This window comes from Ascaphus truei, chromosome 4 (genome assembly GCF_040206685.1).
Source record: "Ascaphus truei isolate aAscTru1 chromosome 4, aAscTru1.hap1, whole genome shotgun sequence".
Classification (NCBI taxonomy): Eukaryota; Metazoa; Chordata; class Amphibia; order Anura; family Ascaphidae; genus Ascaphus; species Ascaphus truei.
This window is the reverse complement of record NC_134486.1, coordinates 46,921,341-46,934,554: the sequence shown is the minus strand read 5'-3', so window position 1 is coordinate 46,934,554 and position 13,214 is coordinate 46,921,341. Positions and strand designations below refer to the sequence as shown.

Sequence of the window (13,214 nt, the reverse complement as noted above, 5' to 3'; positions counted from 1 at the left end):
TTGAGTGAGTAATGGTATATAGGTGAGCGTAATGTATTGGACATATGTATTAAAGTCCTAGGGGTGCTGTGAATGGAGAATGATTAGCTCCACCACATCACACCTAATAGGGACAATGTCACATACGCTTGCAACCACCTAATATATACCTTCCAGTATAAATAAAGGGTAAAACTCACATGAAAGAGCCTGCGTTCTTCTTGTCTTGAGGCGTGCATCCGAAATGGCAGTAAGTAGGTGAGGATTCTGCAGGAAGCAGTGTGTCAGTGCACAGCCTTGTAATGATCAGGATGACAGCTTTGAAGTAAAAAGTTTTTCTTTATTTGGACACCATGGTGCAGACAGAAATGGAGGGTAGCTCTTACGCCACACAGGCGTGAAACGCGTAAGAGCTACCCTCCATTTCTGTCTGCACTATGGTGTCCAAATAAAGAAAAACTTTTTACTTCAAAGCTGTCATCCTGATCATTACAAGGCTGTGCACTGACACACTGCTTCCTGCAGAATCCTCACCTATACAGGATTTCATTTGATAATTCAAAATGGGGGAATACTATCACCCCCTGTGCATTTAAGATCTGCTCATCAATTTTCACCACCTTGTCATACTGTCTAGCAAGGACTGGGTCTTCCCTTTGCTTCTGGCGAAAGTCAGGGAGGTACAGGTCTGGTAAATCTCCAGGGCCCATATCCCCCTCCCTCTGGCCATCCCCAGCCATCACTTGTGACCTCTGGCTACTAGAATGGTCACCTTGAGACCCAGATTTCAGCAACCAGTCCTGTTTCTCAGAGTGTCTTTGCTTCCGAGTCTTTTGAACCCGGTGTCTACTGGGAAAAAGGTCTGCCGAGAAGGGGAACAGTTTGCCAGGGTTCTCCTGAGCCATAGCATAAGACTCCTCGTGAGAGACTGGAGCCATTAGGTCCGAAAAGAAAGGCCAGTCCCAGCCGAGCACAACGGGGGCAGGGAGCCAAGGAGCGACTCCTACTTCGAGGTAGGCCTCCTGACTTTTTTCCTGTAGCCGTATTTTGGCCGTCGGATACCGTTTTACATCGCCGTGATTACATTCTATACTCCATGGGGAGTCAAAAGAACACACGTTAGGTGGTAACAGTTCCTGTAAGACCAGAGTTTTCCCAGAGCCCGAATCTACAAGGGCCTGGACGTTTTTTCCCCCATCCTGGGCTGGAAGTAGCCAGGGCTTGTAATTTTCTCCGGTGAAGGCCGAGGCGACGGTCCTGTTGAAGGAACAATCCATCTGTCGACAATCCACCTGCCGGTGGCCTTGTTCTCCACAGGCGGAACATGGAGAGGGTTCCCTCGCAGGAGGGGTCCGTGGATAGCGCTCCGCTGGACCTGATACCAGGCATCTGGTGGGTCTTGTGGGCGACGTCCTCGGAAGTTCCTCTCATTTTGCGACGCGCCGACGTCAGGAAGGAGATGAGGGTCTCGGCGGGGACCAGCATTTGGACTCCACCCTTGCTGGAACGACTGCTCCTTCCGTTGGACTTGGCGGTTGCGCGTGGACGGGCCGTAGGTTCCCCGTTGATCTGACCTCCCTCTTTGGGCGTCCGCAGGTGGGGTCGGACCTGTCGGGTCTAGGACACTCGCCTGTTCCTCAGCCCCAAGGAAGTTCTCCACGAGTCGGACCGCCAAAGGTAGGGTTTCAGCCACGTGGCGTTTTTGCCCACGAGCGTGCGGAAGCGGATATTATTTGTAGGAATTGTTCCAAAACCACCTGCCCAAGAATTGCCTCCTTAGTGCACTCCTCGGGTTGTATCCAGCGCGTACACAAGTCCAATTACCGCTGAGCGAGGACCTGGGGTCTCATCTTAGCGGTGTACTTCATGTTCCGGAACTGCTGCCGGTAGGTCTCTGGGGTCAGATCTAAGCGATCCAGTATGGCGGCTTTCACTTGTCGGCAGTCCATTGCCTGATCTGCAGGGAGGCCCTGATATGAGGCCTGGGCTTCTCCTATGAGGAGCGGGGCCAAAGCAGTTGCCCAGCGATCTGCAGCCCATCCCTGAGCTTCGGCAACCCTTTCAAATGTCAGTAAAAAAGCCTCTGGATCCTCGTTCGGAGCCATTTTCCTCAGGAGTATCGGGGGTTTGTTTGCAAGTTCTGGACTGGCAGACCCCTGGAATTGGGTCAGCAGCTTGGCCATCCACTCATCCTGTGCGGTCTGCTGCTGGGTTAGGAGCTGGGTTTGCTGCTGCAACAATAGTTGGGCCTGCTCCTGCATTAACTGTCCCTGCTGTCTGGTCTGTTTGCACAGAAACTCTTTTTCTCATTCTTGTTTGTGTGTGTGGCCCTTTTACTGCAGGAGCCTTTTGAAAATCCCGGCACTTCTGACACCATATGTTACAGTGTACATGAAACGACACACGCGGGGTCTCTTGACAAGGCTTATTTATTCAGCCTTAAAACATACAGCACACAAAACAAAATAGCTTTTCTTCAGCAGAAAAAAACAAAATAGCTTATCTTCAGCATGGCACACAAAGAAGGTTCTCTTTAGCATGCAAACAAAACAGGTTTTCTTCAGCATGCAGGACACAACAGTTCATCAAAAAAATGTACTTTGCAAACAGACCTTATATCAGTAATCTCTTCAGTAACTCTCTCCTGACTAGCCAACAGCATGTGTGCACATCCTGGGGTTTTTAACACATCTTGATTAGGTAGCTGGGATTCAACTATTTGCCATGAGCTTCCCAGCTGAAGTTAACCTCACCACTGCTGCACTGCAGACTAAACATATGTCTGCCAGGCATATAGCTGGTGGCTTTTATTTACCCTGTCACAGTATGATACCTTGTTTTGTATGAGTGGGATGGAAGCTGGAGTTGTGGAGGTAACTGCATCTGTCTGATGGTTTCTTGTATACAGATGTGTGTAGTTTGCCATCTTTCAGTATTACTGTTGTGTCTAGAAAGTTTACCAGGTTTGCAGAATAATCCATTTTAAGTTTAATTGATGGATGGAATGAGTTCAGGGACTCGAGGAATTGTTTTAGGTTTCCTTCACCCTCTGTCCATATTATAAACAGGTCATCAATGTATCTGTAGTATTTGTAGGGTTTGTGGGGGCATATAGTTAGGAATCTTTGTTCAAGATTTGCCATGAAAAGATTGGCATATTGCGGTGCCATTAGTTGTAGGTACATTTCCTTGTTGAAGCTGAAATTGTTGTGTGTGAGGATGTATTCTATCAGTTTGGTAATTACATCAGCGCTGTATTTCTGATCCAGGGGAGATGTTGTAAGGAATTGCAAGCATGCCTCAATACCATCCTTGTGGGGGATGTTGCTGTAAAGGGATTCTACATCCATGGTAACTAGCAGTGTGTTGAATGGTAGTTGGTTGATGTTTTTAAGTTTGAGAAAATCTGTGGTATCTTGTATGAAGCTGTTGGTGTTTCTAACTAAAGGTTTGAAGATATTCTCAACTAAGCCTGTTGTTTTTTCAGTGACTGTATCCATACCTGTTATAATAGGTCTGCCGGGGTTTCCTGGTTTGTGGATTTTGGGAAGCATGTAAAAGATCCCATCTCCTGGGTTGTCAGGTATTAGTTGCTTCAATTGTGGTTGCAGGTGGTTAGGGAATGACTTGATGATATTCATGAGTTGCTTTGTATATATTCCTGGGTTGGATCATGCGTGAGTTTCTTGTAGTAGGTGTTGTCTGTGAGTTGTCTATTGCCTTCTTCTATGTATTTATTTGTGTTCATAAGCACCACCGCACCTCCTTTATCTGCTGGTTTGATGGTGATGTTGTGGTTGTTTCGCAGTTCCTTGATTACAGATCTCTCCATGGGGGATAAGTTGTACATTGTTTTTTTCTGCTGTGCTGATGCTAGTGAAGAAACCCGCGATCCGAAGTTCTGTATGTAGCCGTCAAGTTTGACGTTGCGTCCTGTTGGTGATGTGAAATTGGTGTTCTTCTTGTTGTACTCTGTAATTATGGGGGCGCTCTCTTTTTTGTGGAAATATTCTTTCAGTTGTAGTCTCCTGAAGAATTATTCTAGGTCTGAGTACAATTGGATTTGATCCAGTTTGGTGGTGGGACAGAATGTGAGTCCCTTGGAGAGAACTGAGGTCTCGGGTTTTGAGAGTTTATAATCAGACAGGTTTATAACTCATTGACAGGCTGTGTATTCTTCTGGGTTGAGGGTGTGTATCTGTCTTGGAAAGTCAGTTGGGGTTTCTTGCTGTAAGTAGTTGTCCTGCTTTTTGTTGGTTTGAAATCCCTTATGTTGTGTCCATGGTCTGCAGTCATACTGAGAGAGGAGTTGTAGTTTCTTCTGTTTCTTCTTGATTAAGTTTCACTGTAGTCTCTTGTGCAGAGTTTGCATATCTTTTTCCAGTTTGTTGGTATTTGCACTGCTTTGCTATTGCAGGGTTTGGAGTATTGTGCATTTTTGCCATTCTAATTCCTGTTTTTTTCCATATAGTTGATGGATCAGTTTGTTGCTCAGTTTCTCACTGGTGCATTTGCAGAGTTTTTCAGCGTAATGGGAATTGTGTGTTGTTGCAAGTGGGTTTTTGATCTTCAGCCCATTTGGTATCCAGTTCCTTCTCTTGCATTCTGAAAGGAAGTAGATGTCACTGTTAAGTTGCGATTCCTTTGTAATCAGTTTGGTCAGTGCCTTTTTCGTGCGGCTATATGCGGTATCTTAGATCATGAATAAAACGGAAATAGCCAGAGGACCTGCCATTACATAACAACCAATTTGTTGTAATGGTCCTCCCTGCCATTGTGCCATCCCATACCTCCCCCCCCCCCCAGCATCCTCTTCCCCCTCTGTGCTGCTGTGGATGTACAGCCTCCCCCCCCCCGCTCCCCCATCCCTAATTCTCACCTTCCTTATCTCAGTTTTAACACCCTTCCAGTGCCTGGAATTCTTTATTCTTCCTTTTTTTTTTTCATCCCCTGATGAAATCCGCTGTGTCGCAAGAAACGCGTAGGGTCACGTGATATTAGCAAGCTACGGTGGTCAAGCGAAGTGCCCAGCAGCGCAGACGCCAGAGAGGAAGAGAGGAAGTTCACTGAGTTGCTCTCAGATGACAAGAACTTTCACAGACCAGGAACAACAGGCTGCAATCTCGGGTTGCCGGAGGGTCCTAGAAACGGTGACACCAGCAGCAGGGAGGTCTTACAAGGATATACTCCACGACGGAGCTTACTGATGGCGGCCTGGCATGGACATGTTGGTGCATGAGCTTGCTCATACAACGCTTTTTATTTTGTGGCATATTGTGAGTTTGCATTTGTCTTAGTTTGTGTTATTACAACCTTGTACTTAGATTTTACACTAGGATCGGGCGCTTCTTTCTCTTTTCGTTTTTCTAATACTGTAGATACTTTCTGGCAGTTTGTTGAACCCATGGAAGAAGCTGCCAGGATCCACATACAGTGGTGGCCGCCTTTATTCTCCTGCGGCCGCCACCGCAATGTGCGGGCAGACACGGCTGGTTTGTTTTTTTTTCTGACGTGTGCCGCGCGTCACTGGTGCGCCGGTCACGCGTGCCAGGGTGCGTGCCAGGGTTCCGCCGGCATCCCCGAAGATGGATGGAGGCTGAAGGGGTAGGCAGGGTAAGGGGGGGATGCGTTGTGCATCAGGAGAATCAGCGTTGTGCAGAGGCGGAGCAGCCAGGGGGTCGCGAGGGGAGGGGAAGGGGGAAAGGAAGATGCCGGGAAGATGCGGCTGGCGCGCGGCCAAGTTCGGCGCCAGCCGAAAAAAAGCCACGGGTAACCACAGGTAAATGTAAGAATAAAGCTGGCCGCAGCAGTATATCAATATCAAGGTTTACCCGCAATTGGGTTATAGATCATCCAATACCATCTCTTTATTTCTTCTTATTCATGAACTTTGGACATTTATTTTATTATGTGATTTTTTATCTTTCAGGTATTTTTATTATCCCACAATAATATACTGTACAGCCACCTTAGTTTCTATTACCAATATATATATTTCCACATTGTTATTGCTTCATTGAGAGTAATTTATTAGTCATCTGTGTTTTTTCCTTTTTTTTGTTTTTTGTTTTGCACTAGGGGATTTAAATCTTGCATGAGTTGTTAACGCTCACGATAGTGCCTTACATGCTGAAAGCTTTATACGTCTCCATTTTCATTACATACTGTACACTGACAGTGCTGCTAGGAGGAAGAGACAGAGCTGCAATGGGAGTGAAGAGCAGGCACTGGTAGGACACTGCAGAAGCTTTGAACACTATGGGAGTGTTCCCAAGTAACATCCAGCACTGTAAAGAATTTCAATTAACCCTTTCACTCACAGAAAGGGCCTACAACACATTGAGCCACAATGAGTAGCAGTCCACTCTTGAAGTGAAAGGGCTTAGATGCAAACAATTAACAAGGCATATGAAAAGGTACTTACATAAGTTTCTCGGAGGAAACTATGCGACACTTGGCTCACACTCGTAGTGCTCTCCTGTACTCCAGCAGGTGGAACCAGAGGGTCATCCTCCAGATTCTCATCTGTATTACCTGATGTTAGTGCTATGTTATATACAATGCAGCCAGCAACCACAGTTTTAGCCACTTATGCAGGTGCACATTGTAGCACACCATCTGACTTAATCAGACACCTGAACGGACTTTGTAACAGTCCAACTGTTTGCACAATGACGGAGCGAGTGGATAGGTACCCCTCATTATAAAAGTGCTCTGCTGGAGTACTTGGATTAGCCACTGGCCTGAAAAGCCAAGGTTGCCTTCAATATGGGAGTTATGGGAGTACCATGGGAACCCAGTTGCACATTCTGAATATGCTTGTGTAAAGCACACACTAAATGTATATTTAGAGAATGGAATTGTCTCCAGTTAATTAATATTTACTCTGGTTCACAAGCTGGTGCTAGAGCAAAGTGCGTGCAATCTAATGCACCCATCACTTTAAGGCTATGCGGTACAAGCCTAACTTCTGGTCCTGCCATGTTGTCCTCTCAAGGAAATGCATGTCTTTTCAGGGCATGAAGTACATGGCTGAACCACCACAATAATTTTACTGTAGTTATAATATTCTGTCAACAAGAGCCCGCACAGAGGCAAAAACACGACTGTGCAGAGCGGCTTGGTCAGGTCAGTAATGGCATTTCTTCTGTCAGCCAGTGGATTCAAGTCTGCACTCAGCTCTTCATAGAGAACCAATATAGCATTTCTGCTGACACAGTATCTTTGTACCAGTTTCTCCTCACTCAATCCTGCCAGGGTTTTCTCTGAATACTCTGACCCCGATTTGTCACCTCCTCCTCTGTCTTTACTCTCTTCCCCCTGTCTCTTTCACTGCCCGCGTGTGACATGCTTTGTCTCATTCTCTTTCTCTGAAACACTCCTTCCTACTCCTGCGGCCATGGTTGGAACGCCTCCGTTGCCATCAGCATGAGAGCGCTAAAGCTCCCCAAAGCAGGTGCTATTTTTTTGTGATATTTAAATGGATGAATTACTTCATGCAGCTCATCAACTTTTGATGAATCACACATATATATACTGTATCATACTAACATACATGCTGTCCATTGAATTTAACACCAAAATAACGCATCACTAAAACGTGATATTTTATGATATAACATTTTAATTAATTGACTTTGAAAAATAATGCATATATTTTTTTTCTTTAACACATTTTTACCCTTATCGGTGTTTACTTACCCCAGCCCTGGTGCTTTTCATTAGTAAATATCAGTCCCATCCTGATGGATCATATTCGTTTTCAAAATAGTTTTGTGACGCAGTCACTATTGCTGAAATCATTGGAGATCTGCAAAGCATTTAGTAGGGTAGTACTAAATTATGTATGCAGATTTCTTTATTGCAACTCTTCACTTTTCTGTAAATGCCTGGAGCTTTGCCAGTTTAGAAACTGCAGTATACTGACTGCAGAACACGTACTTTTTAAGAAAGCTTTAAAACAGGTTTTTCTCCAGTCAAATTGAGGATTTATAGAAATACATCTGAGTCCACGATTAGTCACTGATTTTAATTGTTGGATGTAAAATAATAATTATATATGTATTTACAGTATAGGCAGTAGTTCTATAATCTATGCAGAGAAGTATTAGACATGTAGAGCTCCAAGTCTAATTTTGGGGGGCAGGCACTTTCAAATTAAGGAAAGCAACACCTCTTTCAACCACTCCAAGCAATGAAATTACTACTAAACTACTTTTCACTATTGTTTACCGTTTATTGTGAATTACTGAGAAAAGGAAGGTATAGAAATCAGTGACGAGTGATAGAAGATGCTAGGTATGTTTGTGGGTACAGCAGAGTAACTTTATTAGGCATAGTGGGCAAGATATTCATTCCCCCCCCTTCTTATGCGAGGCTAATGTCACTATTGCCTGTGGATTTTGCACTATTATAGAGGATTCTTTAACCTGAGGAGTAGACTACCGCCACGACAGCCGACAGTGGTGGGGGGAGCTGGGACAACTGGAGGGAAAAAGTGAGATGGGGGAGGGAGAGGGGAAGAGGGAGGGTTGAGTGTGGGAAGGGGTAGAATAGAGGGGTGTTGAGAGAGCGAGGAGGTGTGTGAGAGAGGGGGGTGTAAAAGGCTGCCGACACTGGGGGCCCCGATGCAAACTTTAGTCCTGGGCCCCTGGAAAGCTGTTGAGGGCCCTGACTGCCCTCAAAGTGCTTACAATATATACTATCAATACTTATATGGAACTAGACAGTAAACAATTGTCTCTGTTGCTTAAAATCTTTCAGTTTTCTAGAAGAAATTTCTTAGCACTTTTAAAATCTAGTCTTTGAAAATCTTCCCTTTAGTTGTATTCACCTGTCGCCCTGTGCCTTTGCTTTCATCTGCAGAGTGTGTTTTCAAGCACTTTCATTTCAAACTCATTCTTGGGTTTGTTTTAGGCAACGTCTTACCCATTGCTGGAATAAAACCGTTTTTTGTACATGTATTTTGTATTGAATTTTCACTTGAGGGGTACAAAAGGAAAGGGGGGACGAGAAAAAGAGGGTACCATCATATCACAAGTATATGTACTGACAATAAAGAATCATTGACAAAAGCCAAGTCTAATAGACATAGTCATTGGATCGTCTTCCCTTAATCACTTTAATAAAGACATAAGATATGACCTCTACTTGTCTTTTATTACTACAATAGACAAAATACCCAATGCTACATCTAAAGTGACAGAAAATGCATAGTAAAATACTTAAATGATTGTATTCTCATAAGTAAGGGTAATTTAGTTAAACCCTTTGGCCAAAGCGTTTAGCCTGCAGCCACGTCACGGCATGACCAGTACGCAGGTCCTAACACTACCGGTGAAAACTCTCATTTACCTCTACAGTGGAGGGAGAATGGTCTTAATAGACCTGTCCCGCACAGGTACATGAAAACCTGCTACACACACAAACCTGCTACACACACACACATCCAGTGTCACACACACATCCAGAGTCACATACACACCCAGTCACACACACACACACACACATACACACACAGACACCCAGAGTCACACACACGCCCAGAGTCACACACACACACACACACACACACACACACACACACACACACACACACACACACACACACACACACACACACACATCCAGAGTCACCCACACACACCCAGTCACACACACACACCCAGTCACACACACACACACAGTCACATACACACCCAGTCACCCACACACACGCAGAGACACACACACACCCAGTCACACACACATCCAGAGTCACACACACACCGAGAGTCACACACACACACACACACACACACACACACACACACACACACGCACACACACACACACACGCACACACGCACACACACACACAGTCGCACACACACACACTCACACACACACACACACACAGTCGCACACACACACACAGTCACACACACACACACACACAAAGAAGCACACACACCCAGTCACACACACACACACACAGTCACACACACACACACACACAAAGAAGCACACACACACCCAGTCACACACACATACACACACCCACAGCCCCCCCACCCCCACACACACACAAGGAATTCACAGTTAGTATAAATATATTAGTGCAAATAGCTAAAACAGGTGGGTGCTGTGCACATGCATTCTAAGTCACACTTCTTTGTGTTTTGTCACTGAACTTGTTTTTTTGATTTTTATTTCATAACATCACCATCACAAATACAATTTGTGTGACAAAAGACAGACATTTCACTTAAAATGCGCATGCTCGGCACACATCATTTTTCAATCTCATCTACTATGTTACCTTGTAACTACGTAACATGGAAGTTTGTAATGAGTGAGTAACATAGAACCTTTGTTTTGTTTTGTTCTTGTCACCTACAGATACATTTATATCCCAATGGGAGGATCCCATGGCGGGTTGTTTGGAATGCTGTTGTCCACAGCCCTCACTTTCACATTTGTTTGCTGCTGGCATGGGGCCCTTGGATATCTCTGGTACTGGGCAGCATTGAACTGGATTGGAATAATTACTGAACGTGGAGTAAAAAAACTACTTTCTGCTTCAGCCGTTCAAGACAGAATTGTAAGTACAAACCCAGTAATGTTGCAAAGGAATTCGTTATTTTAATCCAATTCTTAGTTAACAACTTAAAGACAATTACCCACATTTATCAAACTGTGTTTGCCATTAGACATCTTCCCACTGATTTATTTTTTTAGATAAATTAATATATTGCATATGAAAACATCAATCTGCAGCCTTTAATGCAACATTGAGGATCAAATTAATAATATGTAGACCTGTGCTAACAAGAGCAGACCAATAGGAAGTTATATTAATTGATGTGATATTGGAATAACTGCATAAATTGTCTAGTGCAAAATCAATAAAAAAATCATGCACTTGTGCAAATCTAATTACAATATAATAAGTGAATAAAAATAAGTGCATGAACTACAAACAAAAACTTCAAAGGCCCCTTTTCTCTCACTGCAGCTTTGAGGTCCAAAATTAATATCCAACAGGATACAATAATAGTGCAAAAACATATATGGATTTTTTGTGGGGGGGATGTTTGAAAAATAAGAACCCTCCCAAACCAGCATCTTTGTATACAGCTTTGGAATGCTCATAAATTGAATTCAGGGTAGGATCATGTCTTAATAAACGTTCACTCTTTTTAATATATATCAGCTCAAAAAAAAAGAAAAGAGAAAATACGATATCGCATAATACTGATTTAATATAGAGATAAGGATTGTTGAACCAACTCCATTAAACTCACATTTAAAACAATAATATAGGTCATCCTCGTGGGGGTAAGTAGAACTTTTATTTACTTTATGCTAGCTGGATAATGTTTTATTTTTAATCCACAAATGAGCTATTATCCAGATCTGGATAAGAGTAATTTTGCCCATTATTGTATTGTTTATGTTGAGGGGGGAAGTTGGGGATAGAGGAGGTGGGTAGTAGGGTTGTTGTATTTTAATGTTTCAAGGGGGACGGGATTGGGTGAAGGGGGTTGTTGCCACAAGGGTGGGTGGTTAGCCCTCTCGGGTGGGTAGTGGGTGTGGTTAACCCCTTCTTTACCAAAACAGTTATCACCGCTATGGTAGTGAAGGGGTTAACTTCCCGCAACCTTCCCGGCAGGCCCAACCACCCACCCTGGGGAAACTAGCCCTGTCACCCATCTCCTTACTCCCAAAAAACAGGTACTCAGGTTTAACCCCTTCATTGCTTTAGCGGCTAGCCACTAAGGCAAGCATGTCAAACTCAAAGGCTAACACGGGCCAAATAAACAAGGTTTAAGTTTAGGTGGGCCGCAAAAAAACAAAAACTTCAATTTTCATAGAAACGTAGGTTTATTTCGAAAAGTACACTATAAAAAAAAAGAACAAGAACAACAATAAAATTAATGTTTTCTTCCTGACACTTGGCATCTCTGACTCTCTCTGACTCTCTCTCTCTCAGACTCTTTTTCTCTCTCTCTCTCTCTCTCTCTCTCAGACTCTCTCTCTCTCTCTCAGACTCTCTCTCTCTCTCTCACAGACTCTCTCTCTCTCTCTCTCTCTCTCTCAGACTCTCTCTCTCAGACTCTCTCTCTCAGACTCTCTCTCTCTCACTCTCAGACTCTCTCTCTCAGACTCTCTCTCTCTCTCTCTCTCAGACTCTCTCTCTCTCTCTCTCAGTCTCTCTCTCTCAGACTCTCTCTCTCAGACTCTCTCTCTCTCTCTCTCTCAGACTCTCTCTCTCTCTCTCTCTCAGACTCTCTCTCTCTCTCTGACTCTCTCTCTCTCAGACTCTCTCTCTCTCTCTCTCTCTCTCTCTCTCAGACTCTCTCTCTCTCAGACTCTCTCTCTCTCTCTCTCTCTCTCAGACTCTCTCTCTCACTCTCAGACTCTCTCTCTCAGACTCTCTCTCTCAGACTCTCTCTCTCAGACTCTCTCTCTCTCTCTTTCTCTCAGACTCTCTCTCTCTCAGACTCTCTCTCTCTCAGACTCTCTCTCTCTCTCTCTCTCTCTCTCTCTCTCAGACTCTCTCTCTCAGACTCTCTCTCTCAGACTCTCTCTCTCTCTCTCTCTCTCTCTGACTCTCTCTCAGACTCTCTCTCTCTCTCTCTCAGACTCTCTCTCAGACTCTCTCTCTCTCTCTCAGACTCTCTCTCTCACAGACTCTCTCTCTCTCTCTCTCAGACTCTCTCTCAGACTCTCTCTCTCTCTCTCAGACACACGCTCTCTCTCTCAGACACACTCTCTCTCAGACACACTCTCTCTCAGACACACTCTCTCTCTCAGACACACTCTCTCTCAGACACATTCTCTCTCAGACACATTCTCTCTCAGACACACTTTCTCTCTCTGACACACTCTCTCTCTCTGACACACACACTCTCTCTCTCAGAAACACACTCTCTCAAATCAAATCAAATTAGCTTTATTGGCATGACAAAAGAACATTTCAGTTTTGCCAAAGCGTGAATAATAGGGGGTGGGGGACAATAATTACACAAATACTAGGGATAGGGTATAATGATTGCAGGGTATATGGTAACAGTTTCACACAGGGGTGTGGGGGTTAGTGGACGTCTCTCAGCTTGTGGCAGTTGCTGATATAGTGTGCAGCCAGTTCTGCTGTGGTTTCATCTTCTCCTAGGAGGATCGCTATTTTTTTGTTCTCTTCTGTATTATTAAAGTTCTGGATAACAGCAGTGAGTTTCTCTAGGTGGGCACTC

General features: G+C 44.3%; 1 protein-coding gene across 6 annotated transcripts in view; it reads left to right on the top strand.

Annotated features, from left to right (window-relative positions):
* HHAT (hedgehog acyltransferase) overlaps positions 1 to 13,214 on the top strand; it is a 640,323-nt gene that overhangs the window by 379,432 nt on the left and 247,677 nt on the right. For all 6 annotated transcript variants that reach the window (XM_075595711.1, XM_075595708.1, XM_075595707.1 and 3 more), the window contains one exon: positions 10,360 to 10,561. In XM_075595711.1, coding sequence (XP_075451826.1) covers positions 10,360 to 10,561 — 202 coding nt within the window. The remainder of the gene's footprint in view (positions 1 to 10,359; positions 10,562 to 13,214) is intronic.